The sequence below is a fragment of the Prunus mume genome, linkage group LG5 (assembly GCF_029339155.1).
Source record: "Prunus mume cultivar Tortuosa linkage group LG5, ASM2933915v1, whole genome shotgun sequence".
Taxonomy (NCBI): domain Eukaryota; kingdom Viridiplantae; phylum Streptophyta; class Magnoliopsida; order Rosales; family Rosaceae; genus Prunus; species Prunus mume.
The window spans coordinates 23670759-23695381 of record NC_142702.1 but is presented as its reverse complement, the minus strand read 5'-3'; the positions used below and the strand labels follow the sequence as shown (position 1 = coordinate 23695381).

Here is a 24623-nt window from a genome sequence, read left to right as displayed (position 1 = left end):
TAAATAAGACTACGGCTACCTTGTTTTTCTCAGCACTTTATTATGTATTTATGCTTCATAATATGAAGATATACAAGAAGGGCGTCAGAAATTTTAAGATTAATTCAATTTTAATTATCTATAACATGACTTATCATGTGATTAATTAATTTGACTCTTGATTAGGGAGAGGTTTTGATTGAGTTGGACTTTTGAAGAAGGAGATGATTGAATTTCAGTTAAACTCTAATTAAAAAGAGTGCTATATTTTCTATGCAATAGAAAAAACAGAGTGCTATATTTGCGTTGAATTATCTTCTTATTTTATTCAAAATTTTCTTATAAAAAAGAAATTGAAAGTGTAATTTCATCATCTTATCAAAGGAGAAATTTTATTTTATTTTATTTTAAATGTCTATATTAATCCAACGTGTATGGAACGAAATGTTATGTTCCTTTTCATCTCCATTTGGTTTTTGTATCACGGTGATTGTGTGACATTTGCATTGTGCATCGTATGTTATATCGTATAATTTTTTGTCTTCTTTTTTTAATAGCTTTTTTTGCATGTTAATTAACTTTATTTTCTATCATATATATATATATATATATATATATACTTGCCTCATTTCCTAGAAGAAGGAACTCCTACTTTCCTGTCAATCACAGTTTAATATGTGTATATATTTTTCTTTTTTTTGTGATTTTAATGAATTATTTTTACATATGTGTCAAACTATGATTTGTAGGAAGTAGGAACATATTATATTTGAGGTCAACTTCAATCATTTGGGGGATAATTGTCAAAGAAAATATATATTGGACCAAAATAATAGCTACCCTTTTATCAAAAAATTAATTAATATTCCAATCCACTTTCATCCCTAGCTAGGAAAAATAAAATAAAATAAAAGGGCAAAAAGAGAAGTGAAGTTCAATTTGAAGTTATGTGGTTAGCTTTGCTTATTATTAATGGAACAATGCCATAAAAACCTACCAACATGCAACCACAGAAACTTACACAAACAAAACAAATGAATTAAGTTCAACGTTGGAGTACAATGCGACCCAAAAAATAATAATTTGTAGGTTTACATGTGGTAATTTATATTTGTACATAAATATTTGGGCATTATTGTATGCACTCATCATGCAGCTATATTTATATTTAAGGTCAGTTCCATGATGATGGTGGAGCGGGAGCCGGAGCCGGAGCTGGAGAATCGGAAAACATTCCTGCAATTGCAAAAAGAAGCAATAAGATCAATGATTAATTAGAATTTTGAATTAATTATGTTTAAGAAACAAAAGTGCTTAATTAATCATGAAATCCAATGCGCTAACCACATAGAAGGAGGTTTTCAGGTGGTGGGCGCTCTTTAGCTGGGTTAGGATCAGGATCATGAACTCTCACATAGAGTTCTTGTCCTAGGTACCAGTGCTTCAGCAATTGTGACCTCAAGTTCCACATTCCTGGGTTGTCAAGGAATGCATACACTGCACTCCATCCTCCGGGGTACACTTGAACTGTTGATCTCACCACAGGGTCAAAGAGGTTGTACGTGTCACGTGATTTCGCTGTCCAATCTCCAATCCCGAATCTGTACATCGGTGACATATGTAATGTTGTCAGATTGTTAATCCGAATGACATATTGACGGTCTAATAATGTAACATATGTGCCATAATATTGATGCTTACCCCACAACATAAAATCCGAAACCATCCAAATGCCAGGAATCCATCGCATCCAAATTGTTTTTTAACACAATTTCTATCCACCCTTTGTGGATTCCAGTCACCACAGACACTCCACACGAAGCATTGGCATTGACAGATTGAACAGGGAAAGCGTCAAGCTGGTACACGCCGGTGCCATTGACATAGTAATCCGCGAGCTTCAATGGGGTTTCTGGAGTGCTATAGGTCACATTGTTGACAACATAACGTGGTATTTGGTCATAAAGGTCAGCAATTGAGCTTTGGAGGATGAAGGTTTGGGATAGGGTCACGTTTGACACATTGAATGTCCCTTGTGGGTTAGGCCTTGCAGCTCCTGCAGTCAAGTTCCACCTGCTCACCATGAAGAAAAATTAAATGGGAACATAAGAATGTGTTTGATGAAAATTAGAACGTGTTTGATAAAAATTAGAGTGTGGTTTTTGAAAATTTATAGCAAGCTGATTGTGTGTAGCAGATGTTTAAGCTGATCAACTTTGTTCATATTACCTAATAGATTTGGCTTGATTGACTGAAAAATGAAGATCAAAAGGGTCAGGCCCAACTGGCAGGGGCCCACTAACTTGTGAGATTGAATTGGAGTAGTGTAAGACCCCTATGCCCACAAGGCTGGTAAAATCAGAGGCGTTGATCAACTTGGGAGATGCCACCATGTAATAATCAGCATCATTTTGATTTGCTGTGACAAGAACTGAGTACGATTGGCCAACATGCACATCTAGAGAATCCAAAGTAATCTGATCAGTGTAAGATCCTTCTGTTTCAACCAACACCATCTGATGGTTCTGAATCCTGAAATTGAAACTCAATGCATTCCCCACATTTGATATTCTCAACCTGTAAGTCTTCCCTGCATAACAAATATCACGCCGTCGTTAATTGTCTGTCGTCTATGAGGTTTGAACTCAGCAATTGATAATATAATTCGTCGACGATTAAAAGCTATTTTATCCCACTCAACTCAATGTACCTTGTGTGACGTTGAAGGATTCATATGCTTTTGACATGGGGTTACCCAGAGGGCCTTTGCCATTCATCAAAATGATATCTGGGATAGTGTAGTAAGCCCCAAGATGGGTGCACATCATTGCTCTAGTACTCTGTTCCAAAACCAGGCCCAAAAAGAAAAGTGTCAACCACCAAAAAAAGAAAAAAAAATGAAGCAAATTGATGTTTTTCATGAACAAAATTTAAAGTGAAAGACCTTGTAGCTGTCATAAAACCAGTCGCCGATAAGGAGATCAAATTCAGCTTCTGGTTTGGGGAAGGGGACGGCAATGACGTCGCGGTTGATGACACGAATAGGTCCAAATCCTCCAGCAGCCTTGTGGAAGTTGATGGAAGGGAAGTAGAAGAAGCTGCCAATCTGGTCTTTGGTCTGGAAGACATAAGTCCAGTTTGTACCGGGTTGAATCGGGCAGTTTGTTCCGGAAACCCCATCTTGCCATGAATTTAGCCTTTGCTGTATCCCATTCCTGCATCACCAACACCATTTTCTCCTAGTTCATTAAAACATTTTCTCCAGTTTATTAAAACGGCTTTTGTAGACCAACATATGGTCTATCCAAAATTGCTTGTTTGCATACCAAGTAAAGAGCAGAGGCTCATCCATGTTGTTGAAGACGTTGACATGAACAAAATCATTCGTTGTGGTGTTGATAAGTGGTCCGGGGAACAATCCATTAATGGCGATCACCTGCTCAAGCAAATTAAGAACAAGCATTAGCAAATCAAACTTACATGAACTAGCTAACTACAAAGCCAAAGGTTCTTACAGGTTGATCTTGGGACACAGGCTTGATTGTGCTGTCAAGGGTGACATTCCATTCTAAATAAATGTGAATGGCATTGGCTTGAGCAACAAGAGCTGCTGCTATCAACATTGCGCATGCAATCAAACGCCGGTGGTAGCCCGTGGAGGCCATATTGGAAAGCCTGAAAATGCAATGCAGCTTTTAAATTTTCTCTGTTTTTTTTTTGGGTCTCTGGTGTGTGCAAATAGACCATGTAGCTTATATATATGTAACTAACAAGGGTGGCTTAGAAGGGTGAAGCTTCTTGTCATATTAAAAGGAGAGGGAAGAAAACAACCAGGAATTAGGAAAGGAAACAGCTGGGAATTGGTATCAATCGGTGATATCAAGTTCTTCTTAATAATGCAGGTATAGTAATACTTGTAGTACCACAAGAAACGTTCTTTTTATGTCTGTTTTTTGTCAAAACACGCAACAAACATTAGTGACCAATATAAATCAAAGCCGGCAGGTTAGACGATTTAGTCATATGGCCTTGTTTTGATCTACTCTAGCTAAAGACTCTACATCCTGTTTTCTCCTTTGGATAATGCTCTCAATTCTCTACATTTCGAGGACCCATTTGTCTTTTTACCATGTTTTTTAAAATAAAAAAATAGATTATTATATTTTTCTTAAAAAAAACTTTATATTTTGCTTTGAAACTAGAGATTTGAAAAATAAGCCAACATGGTCTTTAGCCCAATGAAAAAGGGCTTAGATTTGCATACTAGTGGTCTCAAGTTTGAATTTTATGACACCGTGATAATATGTGTGAGAAACTCTCATCTAGTTTAGACTATCACTTGTACTAAAACAAATATGAAAAATAAGGATAGACCCAAAAGTTCAAGCTCGAATTGGATCAGACTTCGAGCCATAAGATATTTAAATTGTCTTAAGGGCTTGACCAGGTCCAATTTTCCCCAAAATAATAGACCAATTTTAGGGATTCAAAGAATAAAAAAGATGCATACTTTGAGCAATCCCACAAACGGTTTCAGCCTTTCTATGCGCCATGAAGTTTAACATGAGTATGCGCTATGAATCTGAGTTTGCTGCAGGCTGTTGATCTTCATACTTGGCTTGGAAAAAATTTACACAACTCTACAATTTTGGCTTATGGAGTGGAGTGGTCAACCATGTTTGCTTTCACTTGCTGGTTTCTTTGGAAATGGAGGAACAAAAATATTTTTGATCATGGGTTTGTGTTTCCCAACAACCCCAGACACGTCATTCTTATGGCTGCTGCAGATTGGACACAGGCCAATATTGAAAAAACTAGAAAACCCACCTGCTCTCTCACTGCACTCTCTTGGCAATATCCGAATGAAAGAGTGATTAAAATCAATACCGACGAGTGCGGAAAAGGTGAGGATGGACGCATTGCTGCTGGGGGTGTACTAAGAGATAGTTCTGGGCAGTGGATGAGAGGCTTTGCTGTCAATCTTGGTGTAGGACAAGTCTTGGAAGCTGAGTTATGGGGCATCAATCTTGGACTGAAAATTGCTTGGGATATAGGTTGCAGTGCAGTTGTGCTTGAGTCTAACTCAGCGACCGCGGTACACTTGCTCAACAAAAATGTGGAAGACCTTCATCCTCTTGCTACTATGTTGTGGGGATGCCATGACTATATAAACAAAAATTAGGTTTGTTCTATTCATCATGTATATCGTGATTGCAACATGGTAGCGAATAAACTAGCTGAATTGGGTTCATGTTTTGAGTTGGGTCTATCAACTTTCTAGAACCCTCCTGACAGTATTAGGTCTTTTCTTAGTGAAGATTTACTTGGAGTCTGTAAGCCTCGAACCATTGTTTAATTTCTTTGTTAGGCGTTAGCCCTATTTCTTCACCAAAAAAAAAAAAGAAGTTTAACATGAGTATAGTTGCGGCTATACTATTTATTAAAAACAAATTTTTTTTTTTGAAAAAAAAGACCAAAGTATAGCCGCGCGGCTACACTATTTATGAAGAAAAAAAGAAAACCCCAGTACAGCCGGCGGCTATACTAATTATTTAAAAAAACCTTTTTAAAAAAAGTAGACAGTATAGCCGCGCGGCTATACAATTTATTAAAAAGAAAAAGTAAAAAGACCCAATGCATAGTCGAGCTAAAAAGGAAAATTTTAAACAGGACCCAAAGTACAGCCGCGCGGCTATACTATATATTTTTTAAAAAGTTTAAAAAAAGGACCAAGTATAGCCGGCGGCTATACGATTTACTAAATAAATATAAATGAATAAAAAAGGGACCCAGGTATATATGCGCGGCTATACTATTTATTAAAAAAATTTAAAATAGAAGCAAGTACAGCCGAGCGGCTGTAATATTTATTAAAAAAATTTAAAAGAAAGGACCTAATTATAGCCGTGCGGCTATACTGTAAATAGAGGGTTCATTTGCTTTGCTCAAATAAACGTAGCGCTCATGTTCTTCACTACCGAAATGCAGTGCGCCATTGCTCTCACTGTCCGCAACAATGCGTACGCGTACACTTCTAAAATCACTGCTAGTACAAGACCCAAATTGCATTTCATTCTATGCACCCATTTTTCAGTCATTGACTGCCCAGAACTTGTTGAAACTAGGCCAACAAGTCCATGCCCAGATGGCTTTGCGTGGGCTCGAACCTAATGCGTTCCTTGGGGCCAAGATGGTTGCAATGTATGCAAGCTCAGATGATCTTGACTCAGCGGTTAATATCTTTCATAGAGTAAATAACCCATCTACACTTTTGTATAATTCGATTATTCGGGCATATACTCTGTGTGGCTACTCTCAGAAAACGATTGAAATTTATGGTCAAATGCATCGTTTAGGCCTTAAAGGTGATAACTTTACGTACCCTTTTGTTCTTAAGTGTTGTGCTAACTTGTCGAGCATTTGGTTAGGAAAATGTGTTCATAGTCTCAGCTTGAGAATTGGGTTGGAGTCTGATATGTATGTTGGGACTTCTTTGATTGTTATGTACGTGAAATGTGGTGAAATGAGCGATGCTCGTAGTTTGTTCGATAAAATGACTGTGAGGGACGTTTCTTCTTGGAATGCATTGATTGCGGGGTACATGAAAGATGGAGAGATTTGTTCTGCTGAGGATTTGTTTAGACGAATGCCATGCAAAAACATTGTGTCTTGGACTGCTATGATATCGGGATACACTCAAAATGGGCTTGCTGAGCAAGCATTGGTTTTATTTGATGAGATGTTGAGAAAAGATTCAGAGGTTAAGCCCAACTGGGTGACTATAATGAGTGTTCTTCCTGCATGTGCACATTCAGCTGCCCTTGAGCGTGGGAGACAAATTCACAATTTTGCTAGCAGGATTGGTTTGGACTCTAATACTTCCATACAGACAGCGCTCCTGGCAATGTATGCTAAATGCGGGAGCCTTTCTGATGCTCGTCAGTGTTTCAAAAGAGTACGTCAAACTGAAAATAGTTTAGTTGCGTGGAATACTATGATAACAGCTTATGCCTCCCATGGACGTGGATCAGAAGCTGTGTCTACTTTTGAGGACATGATCGGAGCTGGGCTTCAACCTGATAACATAACATTCACAGGACTATTATCTGGATGCAGCCATTCGGGGCTCATTGATGTTGGCCTGAAATACTTTAATTGTATGAAGACAATATACTCTATCGAACCCAGAGTGGAACATTATGCTTGTGTTGTTGATCTATTGGGTCGTGCAGGGCGCTTGGGGGAAGCAATAGATCTTGTGAGTAAAATGCCAATGCAAGCAGGGCCCAGTATTTGGGGAGCATTGTTATCGGCTTGTCGAAAGCACCACAATTTGGAAATTGCTGAAATTGCAGCTAGAAAGCTATTCATCTTGGAACCGGACAACAGTGGCAACTATGTCCTGCTATCAAATATATATGCTGACGCTGGCATGTGGAAGGAGGTGGACGATTTGAGAGCGCTTTTAAAATCCCAGGGCATGAAGAAGAATCCTGGATGCAGTTGGATAGAGGTCAATGGGAAAGCCCATCTGTTTCTTGGTGGAGATACATCTCACCCTCAAGCAAAGGAAATTTATGAGGTTTTATTGGAAGAGTTACCGAATAAGATTAAGGCAGCCGGTTATGTACCTGACACTAGCTTTGTTTTGCATGATGTTAGTGAGGAGGAGAAAGAACATAACCTTACAACCCACAGTGAAAAGCTTGCCATTGCCTTTGGACTTCTTAATACTAGTCCTGGAGTAGTTCTTCGAGTGACGAAGAACCTTCGAATCTGTGGAGATTGTCACACGGCCACCAAATTAATATCTAGAGTCTACGGACGGGAGATCATTGTCAGAGACTTGAATCGGTTCCATCATTTTAGAGATGGTTGCTGTTCCTGTGGAGATTATTGGTGATTAAAAAGGAGCTTAGTTTCACATTAATCAAATCTGTGATATGTTTGCAAGGCCACTGTTGTCATCAGCCATATTCAGTTGAATATTTCAGATTCTCAGGCAAACTTCCTGCTTCAACCGTGTCGCTAAAGGAAGAACCAAAACAGAAAGGCTTCTAAGGCTACGAAATATGCAAGACAACCACTACAAGTTGAGGATTTTTGCTTCACAAGTGGAATGCATTCACAAAGCTCTAAGAAGCTCACACAGAGCATGGATTGATTGGCAGATTGAAAAGCTTCTCCTCGATAATTGTTTCCAAGGAGATGGTGCTCACGTCTCACATATCCTCGGATGTATATAATTTCGGATGTGTATAATTTAGAATGCTGGTGGAGGTATGGGTGCAAAGGAAGTCTGGGACCATTTGTTAGATAGGTATCGTGTATAAGTTTCTGTGGGATTTTTACTGATAGCTGAGGATGTTCTGTTGTAAGATTGTACTGTTTTGATGGATATTCTTTTGTCCCCTTCAATTGTAATTTGCTTTTATATTAATAAATTTCGTTTCTCATCAACAAAAACTAAAAAAAAACATGTACTATAATAGCAGACCATTGAAGACACAGTAAAGTAATGCTGGACTATGAATGAATAAAAAACTGAAGAAAAACACCAAAGACTCAATTAAGGTTGCAAAATACAACTTTTCGTGTGTACATATTTAAGCAGTTCCTGTACATTTTTTGTAATTTACAGAGATTTATGGATACACTCATACAGGGCCACTGTTTATATTGTTTATCCAACCAGTACCTGTAATGTGTATTTTTCAAAATGCCCTAAGCAAACTCCTAACACCTTCTGATTAAGCTAAATTCAACTTAGAAACGACCAGGACTGTTTCTGAACGCATAGTTGCTAAAATTGTAATGGAAGTGATGACAATTGCTTTAGAAAAGCTCTCTGAAGAGCATAGTCCGCCGAACTGTCGTTACACCAATTCTTGTACTGTCGTTTTCAAACATTTTCATTGAGAGCAGCAATTACCACTTCAAGGCATCTTGTCTTCTTGTTTCTGCTTCAAAATTTGTCTCTTCACATCTACATATCCACTTTCCAGTAAATTGGCACCTCCAGCATCTGTTCAAACATTAGGATTGAAGCATAATCAGATGAAAGCCTTGAAGCATGCCACATTGAAGTAAGAGTTAGAAAATTAGTCATTACTCTGACAATTGCAATTCAACTTATATAATTAAGGTTCTATATCCATTCTCAGAGATGTCTATGACTACTGGTTTTCTCTTCTAAACAGGTCAGAAGAATACATGTTACAGATAGAATATGAGAGTTGAGAAAATGCAAGGCCTTTCCGAAAGAATATATACCTTCAATGTGAGATCTCTGAGACATTGTTGAACATTTTCTCTAGTTTTAGCACTACATTCAAGAAATAGACATTTATGAAACAGACATTTATGCTCATGTGCAAGAGCCATTCCCTCTTCTCTACTTATGGTCCTCTCGTTTTCCTGGAAAGTGTTGAACAACATAGGAATGCGATATCCCCAGCATCTTTGAAGAACATGAAAACTCAGAATACATTAAAACAAAGGAAGTATGTAACGTTTAAGATATACCCTGTCAACTTTATTCCCAACTAGAATTTTGATACACTCAGGATTAGTGGAGTATGTCTCTACTTCCTTTGCCCAGATATTCGTCAAGTTTGTGAAGGTTTCTCGCTGTGTCAAGTCATACACTAAGATTGAAATCAAATGACAAATCAGTCAGATTTTGTTGCAATCTTCTAATTATAAACAGAATCCATCCATCCATAGTAGACTTAAATTTTCAATCAAACAGATGGAAAAGAATGTTGCAAAGGATATCATGAAAGGCCTAGACACAAAGAACTGGCCGTTTATTAGGATTGAGAAACCATAGTAACCATTTTTTAACTTCTTTCCAAGCACTAGTTTAAACAGGTATTAAGCAGCCAATAAAAAGATCTCTCCAACAATTTAACCTTGTGGGGGATCTTCCCCATATATGAAGACCGAAATTATTATCCCACTCAAATATACATGCTTCCAGGAGGATACTGAGAAAATTAACTACAAAAAGTAAGGCAGCTAAAGAAAAAAATGTCAAGTAAGAATTTGAGACATGGGAACATACGTTGTTTCTAGAGGAGAGTATGAACAAAAAAAATCCACAAATTACCATGTAATAGAATTTTCAATTGAATATAATGTAAATCAAATTTTTAGTTGAATGAAAACCCAGCATGCAACAATAAAGATAGTAGCAGCTTCAAGTTGTTACAGATAATTTTCTAATCTTACCCTCCATCAATGGAACCTGTCCTATATGATCCATCTCCATGAATACCAAATTGATTGTCACCTTTTAACCTGGTTCTTCGAGACAGGGATTGTGAATTACTCATTGAAAATACAACAGCTGTGGTGGTTGGTACCTCATCATCCATTTCATGCAAGCTCAAAGCAGCTGAGCTGCAGAAAATAATCAGTACAAGGACAATATATATCTGAGAAGTAGCTTTTGATGGCATCGTTCAATGGGTAAATTGGTAATTGCAATAAGATATTAAAAAATAATATGTAATTCACTATCACAATTTTACAAACAATCACACCAATTTATGAAAGACTGTGATAGAATTTTAATTTGTATAAATATAAATCCAGTTAAAACAGGCAAGATAGAAGTATAAAACGAAAGTTGCAAAAAGTAACAAAGAGAGAGTTGCAAATAAGGGACACGTGTCAAAATTTCATTGGACGGGAGATGACGGTGACAGTTTAATCGGTTTGTAGTCTTATTTGTCCTCTCTGTTGCCACGCTCATTTCTCATTACGCTCTTCTCTCACCTTCGTCTCCTCCAAGATTTGCTTCTCCACTCCAAGACTCACCCCTCCCTCTCGTCCAAGATTTGCCTCCCCACTCCAAGACTTCAAGACTAACCTCCTTCTCCTCCAAGTTTCCCTCCCCACTCCAAGACTCACCTCCCTCTCCAAGATTTGCCTCCCCACTCCAAGACTCACCTCCCTCTCTTTACTTTCTGTCAACGAACTTCTCAGAAAACAGATCTAGAGTCATCATGCCCTCACGATATATGTTCTTTGAAGCTGTGACGGACGAACCCATTAGGTTTTGTAGGTACGGGATCGTGATACAAGCCAAAAATGTCCTTACCTCTGAAAAGGTTCGAATGAAATTCTACCAAGAAAGTCTTGGTAGGGACCAAGGGAAGAGTAACAAGTTCATTAAGGACTTGTTCTTCCTCCAGCACCTTTCGGAGCGTCCACGTCCTCCCTACCTGATTGGGCTGGTAGATTACCGGAAGCTGGATGAAAGAACCCACAGGGTGGTGGTTGAAAACATACCTGAGGGTATGTCTATGTCTGCTTGCTTGTTGCAGAAGAGAGGATCAAGTCTCTTTTTTATTAACTCCTCAACCTCAAGTGCCTGGAAGGAATCCAGGGTGAGGGCATGCAGTGTGATCTGCTGGCAGAAAACATATTTTTCGGGGAAAACACCATGATTGTGGACAACATATCCGAGATGGCGGTGCTCAAAGACTTTGCCGCTGACCAAGAGCTGCAGACCCCGATCGGATACAAGGCCCCAGAACTGTGTCAGCAATCTGGTGCACATACTTGTTTCTCAGATATCTGGTGCATTGGCTGCCCAATGGGTAACTATTTTTCTCTTGAAAATGTTTCTCACTTTTCTTTAGGTTTCTTTGTTTGTAGTTTGGATTTTTGAATCGGGCGCTTTTTTTTAATTTTTTTAATTTTTTAATTTTTAATTTTTAAATTATGCTAAATTGGATTATTAATCAAAGGGGGCTATTGTAATAATTTTAGTATTTCTAACGAAGGCCATGTTTATTTAATATTAGTAAGGATTTGGGGGTTTTGGATTTTTAGGGGGTGGGTGATAAGGATTTTGGGGTTTTGGACTTTTGTTTTTGGGTGGGTGGGTGATAAGGATTTGGGTTTTTTTTTTTTTTGGGTTTTTGGGTGGGTGGGTGATAAGGATTTGGGGTTTTGGGTGCAAAGAAAAACGAGGGTGTCGGAAGGGTGGGTGGGGGGTGTGGGTGCATGGGTGTTGGTATTTTGAATTTTGAATTATTTTGAATTATTTCAACACGCAGCCGAGGTTGTTCTGGGGAGGCCGTTGTTTGACATGGAAGATGATGAACCAATCGCTACATTCCTGGATCAAGTCTCTTTTTTATTAACTCCTCAAGTGCTTGGAAGGAATCCAGGGTGAGGGCATGCAATGTGATCTACTGCCAGAAAACATATTTTTTGGGAAAAACACCATGATTGTGGACAACATATCCGAGATGGCGGTGCTCAAAGACGTTGCCACGACCAAGAGCTGCAGACCCGATCGGATCAGGGCCCAATCACATACTTGTATCTCGGATATCCGTGCATTGGTGCACAATGGGTAACTATTTTTTTCTTGAAAATGTTTCTCTCTTTTCTTGAGTTTCTTTGTTTGTACTTTGGATTTTTGAATCAGGCGCTTTTTTTAATTTTTTAATTTTTAATTTTAATTTTTAATTTTTAAATTACGCTAAATTGGATTATTAATCAAAGGGGGCTACTGTAATAATTTTAGTATTTCTAACGAAGGCCATGTTTATTTAATATTAGTCAGGATTTGGGGTTTTGGATTTTTGGGTGGGTGGGTGATAAGGATTTTTGGGGTTTTTGGGTGGGTGGGTGATAAGGATTTGGGGTTTATTTATTTTTGGGGTTTTTGGGTGGGTGATAAGGATTTGGGGTTTTATAAAGAAACAAGCGAAGGTGTTAATTAGAAAGTCGCAAGGATCAAAGGGTATTGTAATAATTTTAGTATTTTTGTTTATTTAATATTAGTAATTATTTCAACACGCAGAGGTTGTTCCCGTTGTTTGACATGGAAGATGATGAACCAATCGCTACATTCCTGGATCAAGTCTCTTTTTTATTAACTCCTCAAGTGCCTGGAAGGAATCTGGGTGAGGGCATGCAGTGTGATCTGCTGCCAGAAAACATATTTTTTGGGGAAAACACCATGATTGTGGACAACATATCCGAGATGGCGGTGCTCAAAGACTTTGCCGCTGACCAAGAGCTAGACCCGATCGGATACAGGCTGTGTCGCAATGCTCTCAGATATCTGGTGCATTGGCTGCACAATGGGTAACTATTTTTTTTCTTGAAAATGTTTCTCTCTTTTCTTTAGGTTTCTTTGTTTGTAGTTTGGATTTTTGAATCGGGCGCTTTTTTTTTTTTAATTTTTTAATTTTTAATTTTTAATTTTTAAATTACGCTAAATTGGATTATTAATCAAAGGGGGCTATTGTAATAATTTTAGTATTTCTAACGAAGGCCATGTTTATTTAATATTAGTAAGGATTTGGGGGTTTTGGATTTTTGGGTGGGTGGGTGATAAGGATTTTGGGGTTTTGGATTTTGGGTGGGTGGGTGATAAGGATTTGGGGTTTTTATTTTTGGGGTTTTGGGTGAGGTGGGTGATAAGGATTTGGGGTTTTGGGTGCGCGAAAGAACAACACGCAACCGAGGTTGTTCTGGGGAGGCCGTTGTTTGACATGGAAGATGATGAACCAATCGCTACATTCCTGGATCAAGTCTCTTTTTTATTAACTCCTCAAGTGCTGGAAGGAATCCGGTGAGGGCATGCAGTGTGATCTGGGCGAAAACATATTTTTCGGGGAAAACACCATGATTGTGGACAACATATCCGAGATGGCGGTGCTCAAAGACTTTGCGACCAAGAGCTGCGACCCGATCGGATTGTGTCAGTGCACATACTTGTATCTCGGATATCTGCATTGGCTGCACAATGGGTAACTATGTTTTTCTTGAAAATGTTTCTCTCTTTTCTTTAGGTTTCTTTGTTTTTAGTTTGGATTTTTGAATCGGGCGCTTTTTTTAATTTTTTAAATTTTTAAATTTTTAATTTTTAAAATTACGCTAAATTGGATTATTAATCAAAGGGGGTTATTGTAATAATTTTAGTATTTCTAACGAAGGCCATGTTTATTTAATATTAGTAAGGATTTGGGGGTTTTGGATTTTTGGGTGGGTGGGTGATAAGGATTTTGGGGTTTTTGGGTGGGTGGGTGATAAGGATTTGGGGTTTTTTGTATTTTTGGGGTTTTTGGGTGGGTGGGTGATAAGGATTTGGGGTTTTAAAAAAAAAAACGAGGGTGTCGAAAGGGTGGTGTGGGGTGTTGTATTTTGAATTTTGAATTATTTTGAATTATTTCAACACGCAGCCGAGGTTGTTCTGGGGAGGCCGTTGTTTGACATGGAAGATGATGAACCAATCGCTACATTCCTGGATCAAGTCTCTTTTTTATTAACTCCTCAAGTGCCTGGAAGGAATCCAGGGTGAGGGCATGCAGTGTGATCTGCTGGCAGAAAACATATTTTTCGGGGAAAACACCATGATTGTGGACAACATATCCGAGATGGCGGTGCTCAAAGACTTTGCCGCTGACCAAGAGCTACAGACCCCGATCGGATCTGAGTGTGTCGCAATCTAGTGCACATACTTGTTTCTCAGATATCTGGTGCATTGGCTGCACAATGGGTAACTATTTTTTTCTTGAAAATGTTTCTCTCTTTTCTTTAGGTTTCTTTGTTTGTAGTTTGGATTTTTGAATTGGGCGCTTTTTTTAATTTTTTTAATTTTTTAATTTTTAATTTTTAAATTACGCTAAATTGGATTATTAATCAAAGGGGGCTATTGTAATAATTTTAGTATTTCTAACGAAGGCCATGTTTATTTAATATTAGTAAGGATTTGGGGGTTTTGGATTTTTGGGTGGGTGGGTGATAAGGATTTTGGGGGTTTTTGGGTGGGTGGGTGATAAGGATTTGGGGTTTTTGGGTGCGCAAAGAAAAAAACGAGGGTACCGGAAGGCTGGGCTGGGCTGGGCTGTGATGTGGCTGGGCTGGGCTGGGCTGGGGTGTGGGTGCACAAGGCTGGGTGTTGGTTTTTTGAATTTTGAATTATTTTGAATTATTTCAACACGCAGCCGAGGTTGTTCTGGGGAGGCCGTTGTTTGACATGGAAGATGATGAACCAATCGCTACATTCCTGGACCGCGTGAGGAGGTATTGTAAATGTAAACTTACTATTTTAGGTTCCTTATACAATATATTGGAGAAATTAATATTAAATTTCATTTTTACTCATTACTTTCAGTATTGTGCATCCGGAGGGGGATTTGAACCCCGCACCACTGCATGGAAGGCTATTAGACGTGCCTCACCGATTCAATGAATTGGGGGCCAATTTGATACAGTTAATTATAGTTTTTTATATATATATATATATATATTTTAAATTATAGGCAATTCCATAATGCATTTGAGTTTTTGTTTTTTCTCAGAGCCTTTTGGTGTATGAACCTCGGGGGAGGTTGACAGTTCAGGATGCCATTGGACACCCTTATTTCTCCGATTTCGATCCAGATATGCTGTGTGAGCACAACAATGCCTCAGACAAATAGCTATGGGAAGAACATTTTATAGTTTGGGTTTATAACATTTGAGACCATTATATTGTTGGATGTAACTTTTGATTGTGGATGTAAACATTTTCTAAGCTTCAGGCTCAGAGAGCTTTGCAAAGTGTATAGCTTTCCAGTAATGAGTAAAAGCCAAATGTAAGTTTGGGCTGAAAGTCAATTGTAAAGTGTATAGCTTCACAGTAGTGAGTAAAAGCCAAATGTTCAAAATCTTTTGTGGGATATGGACATGGCTTTTTCGTCATTAGCTATGGAAATCTTAGTAACTAATCAGTGAAGTGATATGTAGTCTTCATAAGTTTGTGGTTTTGACTTCTGAGTTTGTTTGGTAGTTGTGGACATCATTTGAAGTTAATGTTGTTTGTACTGCGCGTGCAAGTGAGAGGGAGGGAGGGAGGGAGGGAGGGAGCTAGTGGGGTGACTTGCAAAGCATTCTTTCAGCATCAAGTTGTAAATCAACCAGCAAGAAAATCGCAGGGGACTGCTATTTTGACAGAAGATGATCTGCAGACTCGCTAGATTCTTACTTGAAAAACTAGTACCACACACTTTTTCCTACTTTTAAGAGTATACACCATAAAACATAAGTTGAGAGCAGAGAGAGACCCATATATTTTTTCTTGGCCAGCCATATGCAGAAAAAACAAGCAATAACAAAGAATACATCACTCATTTGTAGAGTAGATTCCACTAGAAGAGTTGCATTGGTCATTTACAGAGCCGAACACTCTAAACTCCCAATAGAAAATCTTCAGAACTATTGCCTCCAAAATTTTTCAACAATTGTGATGCACAACTTATGAGGCTGATGGCCAAGTACAAAACGATAGGTGAGTATCTAGTGTTGTAAGTCATGACTAAGGACAAGCTTGAGCCGACGGTCTTTTCCTATGATTTTCTGAATGAATAGCTTGAGCCAATGGTTACCTCTTGGTATTTTAATCAGGATGAATAGTTTTCATCAGGGCCCCAATCCATTCACCAACTGCGAATCTGTGATGTGGGCGTGCATTTGGCCGCGGTGGGTTCTGTGATGTGATGCCGATGATGGCGTTTTCGGGGCAATGGAGCGCGTGGTGGTAGATGAGTGCATCCCAATTCCCATACGTGTGCAGTAAATGCAATGCAAATAGGTAGCAAAACTAATGATTTGGGTATGTAATTATTGGTTTCAATTTTTTATGTTTTGGAATGCTCAATTTTTGCTTTGGGAAACAAAAAATGGCTGGGAGGGGACGTCGTAATGGGATTGAATTATACGATTATGTATTTTTTGTTGCATTTTGGTCCTTCTAATTCAAAAGTTAGCCTTTTATGTACCCATCTTAACGGTTTTTTGGATTATTGAAGCTGAAAGTAGCTGAATTTTTAGAATTCAAATTGCTTATATGTTTTTGAGAGTTTAAATTTAGATTCTTTTGGTGGTTTACTGTGTTTATATACTGTTAATTTGGAGATGGCTACTGGGAGTAACATAGATATGCTATCAACCCTAGATAATAATCTGCAAAGACCCAATGGGAATTTAGAAGATGCTTTACAGAGTGAGCTTGAACTGATTTTAAGAGAGCAGCGAAATCAGCATGCCATTCATTGGGAAAGGGATCTGAATATATATATATATATAGGAGTGGCAGCGAACTCTGATTTTAGGGATGTCACTAGTAGGATTAGTAATAACAATGGGGTTTTGTCTGAGGATGAGATTCCATCGCATCCTGCTTATCTTTCGTACTACTATTCACATGATAATATTAACCCAAGATTGCCTCCACCATTGTTGTCGAGAGAGGGATGGCGTATTGCTCAAAGGTTTCAGGTCGGTGGGTCTTCTTTTGAGGGCATTGGGGACTGGCGGAAGAAGAAATTGGTAGATGACGGTGATAGTTTGTCGCTGTTTTCAACGCAGCTGGGGCTTTCCGTACAAAATGCAGAGAATGATTTGATGGAGTTGAGGAATGGCAATGGAAGCAATCTCCTTAAACAGACTTCATCTAAGTGGCTTGATAGAGGCTCAGATGGTTTAATTGGTTTGTCGACAAGTGGGCTTGGTGCAAGGAGGAAGAGTTTTGCTGACATTTTACAGGTAATCAGCAGTATAGTCAAGACTTCACTCTGTAGCATTTATGTAGTTCTTGGTTAGACTTTGATTGTATGGTTTTCTTTCTGGATTTTGTTTGGATGCCCTTTAACAGCTAATATTGGTATTTATTTATTTCTCACAATTTGTATACTAGGGCTTCTTCTTCTTGTTGATCACTGTCCCCTTTTGATTAGTATTGCTCATGTGGGGAGGACTAGATGTCAGTTTGAAGTTTGCATACAGTTTATGCATACTTTCATTTTAGATTTGATATTTATTGCATACTACACGTGATCACACATTTCCATAAGTCCTGGGACACCCGTATGGGGATAAAGAGCAAGCATGTAGCCAAGAGCATGATCCTACTCTTTAGAATCACTGTTGCAACTATCTGAACTGACTTCTGTTGGAAGTGCTAGCTTTTATATTGTATGCACATGACATAACAAATGCATCACGTTGTGCAAAGTTCTCATTTCTTTTTGCTTTTTCCTCTTCCTTTCTGGATATCAAGAAAGTGCAGATGTTTATTAGTTCTTCCTGGTTCTTATGCAGAAATTTTCATCATCCGGATTCTTTAAATTAATATGCTTGTATTTTCTCTTTGCCAAATAAATTCAAACGATGTGGTTTGGTTTGCCATGCACAACTACTGTGACGAAGTGCTTCGTTGTTTTGTTCTTGTTTCATATATTAGTGCCCTGTTTCATTGATAACTGGCATGTGCTGCAGGAAGGACTTGATCCACCTGCTTCCTTGACAAGGCCATCAAGTCGTATTGCTTTTAGTGATATCATGGATTCCACAGGCATGGCTGATGCCCGGCCAGTGGGGTTATGTAATGGAGTGGAGTCTGCAGAGGGCTTGCATAATGGAGCAGCTTCACGTGGCCTGGCGGGAGTTCAGAGCCATGTTACAGCAGCTTCTCATTCCTTTGCATCTGCTGTGGGTCCTTCTCTCTCAAGAAGCAGAACACCTGAACAACTATTTGGGAGGTCTCCCAGTGCTGGTCTTCCTCCTGTGGGGAGTAGAGTATTTCCTGTTGAGAAGAAGAATGTTGCAGGTCCAGATATGCCAAAGGTAATTCTTCTGGCATGAATGATCTGGATATTGCAGCCAAATTATCTGGCTTGAGCCTGTCAAAAGGTAGATCTGCAGATGAAGATAGCCGTATTCAGTCTCAGCTTCATTTGGATCTTGATAAACAGCGTGATTTTCTGTTCAACATGCCAAATGGTCATAATCAGAGGCTGCAGCAGCAACTGATAGAGAAGTCAAATGCTGAAATTTTTTATCTTGCTTCAAATTGTCCTCATTTAGCAAAACAAAATGGGATCATGACAAACCGTAAGAGATCTGATGGGCAAGCTAATTTTGGCAGAAGAACTTCTTCTGCCAGTCTTTACTCAAAAGGGAGTTCTTCAGGTCTAATGTTCTTTACCAAGATGCAAATACTCCAGGCATGGAGTTTCATGGCCATTCTGGGGCCTATCCCGTGAATCCAAAGTTGAATATGACAGGTAATTATGTTTCTCAAATTTCTTCTGCAAATCTTTTATTTTATTTTATAAAAATAGGACCCTCATAGTATTTTGTTTGAATAAGTTAGTTAGCATTGACAGTTCTCTTTCACTCCCCTCTCCTCATTTTTTTGGAGTGCAGCAGCATTGACTGGTAGTGGTGATGGGCATAGTCTCTGAACAGACTGGGAAACAAAGTAGGGTCTGGTCTTCAATCTTCGGTTATGGACCAATCTTATATTCAGTTTTTGCAAAGAGCTGACTATGCAACACGTAATGTTACTAGTCCAAGTGGTTATCCTCCCAGTAAAAATCACTTTGGCACTTCGCATGGAGACCTAGAGGGGCTTCAGAAAGCATATCTTGAGGCATTGCTTGCTCAACGGAAGCAACAGTACGAGTTGTCACTTTGAGGTAAATCTGGTGGATTTAACCATGGGTATTGTGGGAATCCATCATATGAGCTCGGCATTACATATCCAGGAAATCCAATGGCAAATTCTGCTCATCCTTCTGTTGGATCTGGTAGTCCAATGTTTCAGAATGAGAAGATTGAACGCTTAAATTCAATGTTGAGAAGTCCAATGGGAGGGTCAGTTAGCTCCTGGCAATCAGAGATTGGAAATGACCTAGAAGGACGACATGCATCATCATTATTAGATGAGTTCAAGAACAATAAGAATAAGTCTTTTGAACTTGCAGACATTGTTGATCATGTAGTTGAGTTCAGGTAATTATAATACTTTCTTTAGTGCATATTCTTGTTAGATTGTTTTGGCTGCAATTCTGACTGCACCATCTTCTCCTCAAAATACAGTACTGATCAGTATGGAAGTCGGTTTATTCAGCAGAAACTTGAAACTGCCACTGTGGAAGAAAAGATGAAGATATTTCCGGAGATTATTCCTCATTCTCGTACCTTGATGACTGATGTATTCGGAAATTATGTCATACAGAAGGTATAAGCTTTGTATTCCAGTACTAAAAAATGCAATCCTTACATTTCAAAACTATTAATTTAATTGTGTGAATTTGCAGTTTTTTGAGCATGGTGCAGAAAGCCAAAGAAAGGAATTAAGCAACCAACTTACTAAAAGTTTTACCATAGGCCTTGGAAGTGAATGCTCATGTACTCATCATCAACTGTACAAAACCAAAAAGGCCTAGTTGTATAGCCGTGCGGCTATACTATTTATAAAAAAACTTAAATTGAAAAGATTAATAATAATAAAAACCAATCATTTGGGCCTTGTGCAAACGGAAAATAATAATAATAATAATAATAAACCGGCTAATCTTTAACTGGGCTAATTGTGTGTGTTTGGTTTGCCATGCACAACTACTGTGATGAAGTGCTTCGTTGTTTTGTTCTTGTTTCATATACGTTGTTATTGTTAAACTTAGAAAGAAAGAAAAAAGGAAAGAAAATTGAGATATATAATATTAATACTTATACATATATTACACTATGTAGTATATTACTCTTCTCCCCCTCTGCTAAGAAATCTGTGCATCACATAGTTAACAAGGTTTTCGAGCCAGAAACACATGTTGGCTCCATCTATGTTCTCAAGTAAACAAAATCTCTCCCGTTTTTTATTCTTCAGCCTTAGTCAGATTCTCATCAGTTTCTTGGGACATGGGGCATTCAGTAACACCTTCGTGTTCTTGATCTTGTTGTTCAACCAAATCTCCACAATTCTTTAGAGAAATCATCGTGTCAGTACAACTAAAAACTTGCATAGAATACACTGGACCTTTGAGGAGTATATTCTTCTTAGAAATACGTGTTAGATCCACAAATAATATACTTTTAGTGTAATAATTCTCATGGTTGAAAAATATGTCATGCTCCCATTCACCACACTTAAAGAATATAAGCCTCCTAGGACGACTAGGAAGAAGATATTGTTCCATATCTATTTTGTAATTTAGCACCCATTCTTTGTTATCATAATTATTTTTCAATCACCATATCTTCATATATTTATCTTCTGACGAAGAAAAATCCACTAAGGCCAAAGATCCCCTAAAATTAAGCAAGTGAAGAAAATTCCAAAGACCCAGCTTTTTTTCTAAGGCAACGGGATGAGGAGTCCAATAGAACTCCTCTTTCTTGAAGTTGAAAGAAAGTATACGTACAGACGAGGAAAGTAAGTCCTTTTTGTCTCCATTAACCAATCAATGCATATCTCCATGTGCAGATGCCGACTTGGGGGTTAGATAGCAGGGAGGAACTAAGGGTAACTCCCGCCATGAGTTTGTCCCCAATACAAGCACTTCGGTTGGCTCTTTTTGTACTTTTCATGGTAGGAAACACGAACAATCTTGTAGGTGTTGGTTATATTATCAAATCCCATGCCATAAGAATCTTGTCGGGAGAGATTGTTGGCTGAAGCTTGAAGTACGTAGCTCGTTGCTGGGAGCTTTAGAACTTCTCCCTTTAAAGGATTCAGGAACAAGCATGGGTTTCCATTCTTATAATCATCACCATGGCCAATAAAGCCAAGCAAGTTGCAGAAAACAAAATTGTGCGTATACACAAGCTGTCTGCATCCAAAATTGGAAACAATTGCTTGTTTGCTCTTTGTCAATAAGTTGTTGCTATCGTATTTCAATAGGTGCATCGTATGACCAGGAAAGGGAGACTTAGTATGAAGAACTAGTTGAGGAAGTTCAATGGTGGTAGTAAGAAAACGACGTTGGATGTGCAAGGTGGCAAAAAAGGGGTTGACAACCGTCTTTAACAAGGCCTTGGATACACATTTGATGCAACAAATCGAATTTACGGGCAGTCTCAAAAGAATGTCGATAAGAATTTCCGCAGGTAGGGCGTCTGACATCAAGTTCAACTCTGGCTTCTTCTGCTTCTTGTTCTCGTTGTTGCAGTAGTTGTGCCTCATTCTCTTCATTCTATTCAACAAAGTATGTGAATGTTATCTCCCCAAAAAAAATAAAAAAAAGAATTTAAAAGTATGTGAAGTGTTGAAGTTTAATTGTAGGGAACGGATGATGTTATGATTTATGTCCTCAATTGCTCATTAGGCCCTCCAATTTATAGAGGAATACAAGTCGTGAAATAGATATGTTGGAGGATTTTAATTCAATGTCCTAAACCCTATGCAGTTAGGAATTAACATTCATGCATATTTCTGATTACTTGTCCTAATTAAGCTAGGTTTTGATCGATCCCCAACTTAGCATAGCCTTTCCGTATCCTAATTGCGTAGGTGTTTGTGATTAATTGTTAGTTTGTATTTGGCAATAAAAAGTAGTCTTGTCTTATGAGGTATGGATTTTTTTAATAAAATAATATTTTATGCCTTGAACATTATTAATTAATATAACATTTAATTTGGGTCCATATCCAACTTCTATATGGTCTTTAGATGGGTTATTTGTTGAGTGTTGAGGAATTAGGGTCCAGCTAATATACAAGAAGAAAGGCCCAAACTGGAGGCTAAAGCCCAACAGGCGAAAACAAGGTTAACAAAAGCTGGAGATAAAATAATTATATATCATTTACATATCATTGTGCTGTCATGTCAAGGTGACATTCCATTCCAGATAAATTTAATGGCATTGGCTTGGGCAACAACAAGAGCTGCTGCTATCAACATTCTGCAATAAACGCCAGTGGTAGCCGGTAGAGCCCATATTGGATGGCCTGAAAATGCGATGCACTTTTAACTTTTCTCTGTTTTTTTAGGTCTCGTCTCTGCAAATAGACCATGTAGCAATATAAATGAAATAACAATGTGGCTTAGAGGGGGTGAAGCTTTTTATATCAAGCTGTTTTTGTCAAAACCTTCTTTTTATATCTGTTTTTGTCAAAACAACAAAAACATCAGTGACCAATATAAATCAAAGCCGGCAGCTTACACGATTTAGTCATATGGCCTTGTTTTGATCAACTATAGCTAACAGTCCACAATTGCTAGCAGGATTGGTTTGAAGACTCTAATACTTCCATACAGACAGCGCTCCTGGAAATGTATGCTAACCATGCTTGGCAGTGTTTCGAAAGAGTACGTCAAACTGAAAATAATTTAGTGGCATGGAATACTTTATGATAACAGCTTATGCCTCCCATGGACGTGGATCAGAAGCTGTAACCACTTTTGAGGACATGATGAGAGCCGGGGCTCAACCTGATAACTTAACATTCACAGGATTGTTATCTGGATGCAGCCATTCGGGTCTCGTTGATGTTGGCCTAAAATATTACATGAAGACAGTACACTCTGTCGAACCCAGAGTTGACCATTATGCTTGTGTTGTTGATCTATTTGGTCATGCAGGGCGCGTGGTGGAAGCAATAGATCTTGTGAGTAAAATGCCAATGCAAGCAGGGCCAAGCATTTGGGGTGCATTGTTATCGGCTTGTCGAAAGCACCACAATTTGGAAATTGCCGAAATTGCAGCTAGAAAGCTATTCATCTTGGAACCAGACAACAGTGGCAACTATGTCCTGCTATCAAATATATATGCTGACGCTGGCATGTGGAAGGTGGTGGACAATTTGAGAGCGCTTTTAAAATCTCAAGGCATGAAGAAGAATCCTGGATGCAGTTGAATAGAGGTCAAAGGGAAAGCCCATCTGTTTCTTGGTGGAGATACATCTCACCCTCAAGCAAAGGAAATTTATGAGTTGCTTTTGGAGGAGTTACCGAATAAGATTAAGGCAGCCGGTTATGTACCTGACACTAGCTTTGTTCTGCATGATGTTAGTGAGGAGGAGAGAGTTACAACCCACAGTGAAAAGCTTGCCATTGCCTTTGGACTTTTCAATACTAGTCCTGGAGTAGTTCTTTGTGTGACGAAGAACGTTCGAATCTGTGGAGACTGTCACACGGCCACCAAGTTAATATCTAGAATCTACGGACGTGAGAGAATTGTAAGAGACTTGAATCGGTTCCATCATTTTAGAGATGGTTGCCGTTCCTGTGGAGATTATTGGTGATTAAAAGGAGCTTAGTTTCACATTAATCAAATCTTTGATATGTTTGCAAGGCCACTGTTGTCATCGGCCGTATTCAGTTGAATATTTCAGATTCTCAGGCAAACTTCCTGCTTCAACCGTGTTGCTAAAGGAAGAACCAAAACAGAAAAGGCTCTAAGGCTATGAAAAATGCAAGACAACTGCAAGTTGAGGTTTTTTGCTTCACAAGTGGAATGCATTCACAAACCTCTAAGAAGCTCACACAAAGCATGGTTTGATTGGCAGATTGAAAAGCTTCCCCTCAATGCTTGTTTCCAAGGAGATGGTGCTCATTTCTCAGACATCCTCGGATGTATATAATTTAGAATTATGGTCGGGGTATGGTGCAAAGGAAGTCTGGGACCATTTGTTAGATAGGGATTGTGTATAAGTTTTGGTGCCATTTCTGTGGGATTTTTGCTGATACCTGAGGGTGTTCTGTTGTAAGATTGTACTGTTTTGATGGATGTTCTTTTGTACCATTTAATTGTAATTTGCTTTGACATTAATAAATTTCGTTTTTCATCAACAAAAACTTAACATTTACCATAATAGCAGACCATTGAAGCACAAGTAATGCTGGA

At 38.5% G+C, this 24623-nt stretch overlaps 2 protein-coding genes, 1 long non-coding RNA gene and 3 pseudogenes across 4 annotated transcripts; 4 read left to right on the top strand and 2 right to left on the bottom strand.

The window, feature by feature from the left end:
* Positions 1–996: 996 nt before the first annotated feature.
* On the bottom strand, positions 997–3695 carry LOC103332468 (monocopper oxidase-like protein SKU5). Its single transcript, XM_008235211.3, has 8 exons — positions 3495–3695; positions 3306–3415; positions 2924–3194; positions 2690–2819; positions 2209–2569; positions 1681–2052; positions 1324–1580; positions 997–1215 (listed from the first exon to the last, which is right to left on the bottom strand). Exons 1-8 carry the CDS (start codon positions 3642–3644, stop codon positions 1154–1156), a joined length of 1713 nt encoding a protein of 570 aa, XP_008233433.1. The 5' UTR covers positions 3645–3695; the 3' UTR covers positions 997–1153.
* A 2275-nt stretch (positions 3696–5970) lies between these two features.
* Positions 5971–8428, top strand: LOC103332464 (putative pentatricopeptide repeat-containing protein At3g49142 pseudogene; annotated as a pseudogene).
* A 62-nt stretch (positions 8429–8490) lies between these two features.
* LOC148917384 (ras-related protein RABC2b-like) lies at positions 8491–10526 on the bottom strand. Its single transcript, XM_089051450.1, has 4 exons — positions 10213–10526; positions 9505–9626; positions 9253–9396; positions 8491–9004 (listed from the first exon to the last, which is right to left on the bottom strand). The coding sequence occupies exons 1-4, from the start codon at positions 10250–10252 to the stop codon at positions 8966–8968; spliced, it is 345 nt and encodes a 114-aa protein (XP_088907576.1). The 5' UTR covers positions 10253–10526; the 3' UTR covers positions 8491–8965.
* Positions 10527–14857: 4331 nt separating this feature from the next.
* LOC107881160 (uncharacterized) lies at positions 14858–15761 on the top strand. Its single transcript, XR_016127352.1, has 3 exons — positions 14858–15036; positions 15128–15226; positions 15315–15761. It is a non-coding gene; the product is annotated as an uncharacterized LOC107881160 (long non-coding RNA).
* Positions 15762–15885: 124 nt separating this feature from the next.
* On the top strand, positions 15886–22024 carry LOC148917383 (pumilio homolog 4-like; annotated as a pseudogene). Its single transcript, XR_016126601.1, has 6 exons — positions 15886–16282; positions 16399–17538; positions 18271–19058; positions 19201–19788; positions 19876–20017; positions 20097–22024. The product of XR_016126601.1 is annotated as a pumilio homolog 4-like (transcript).
* On the top strand, positions 21263–24556 carry LOC107881159 (pentatricopeptide repeat-containing protein At1g20230 pseudogene; annotated as a pseudogene).
* The last annotated feature ends 67 nt before the right edge of the window (positions 24557–24623 follow it).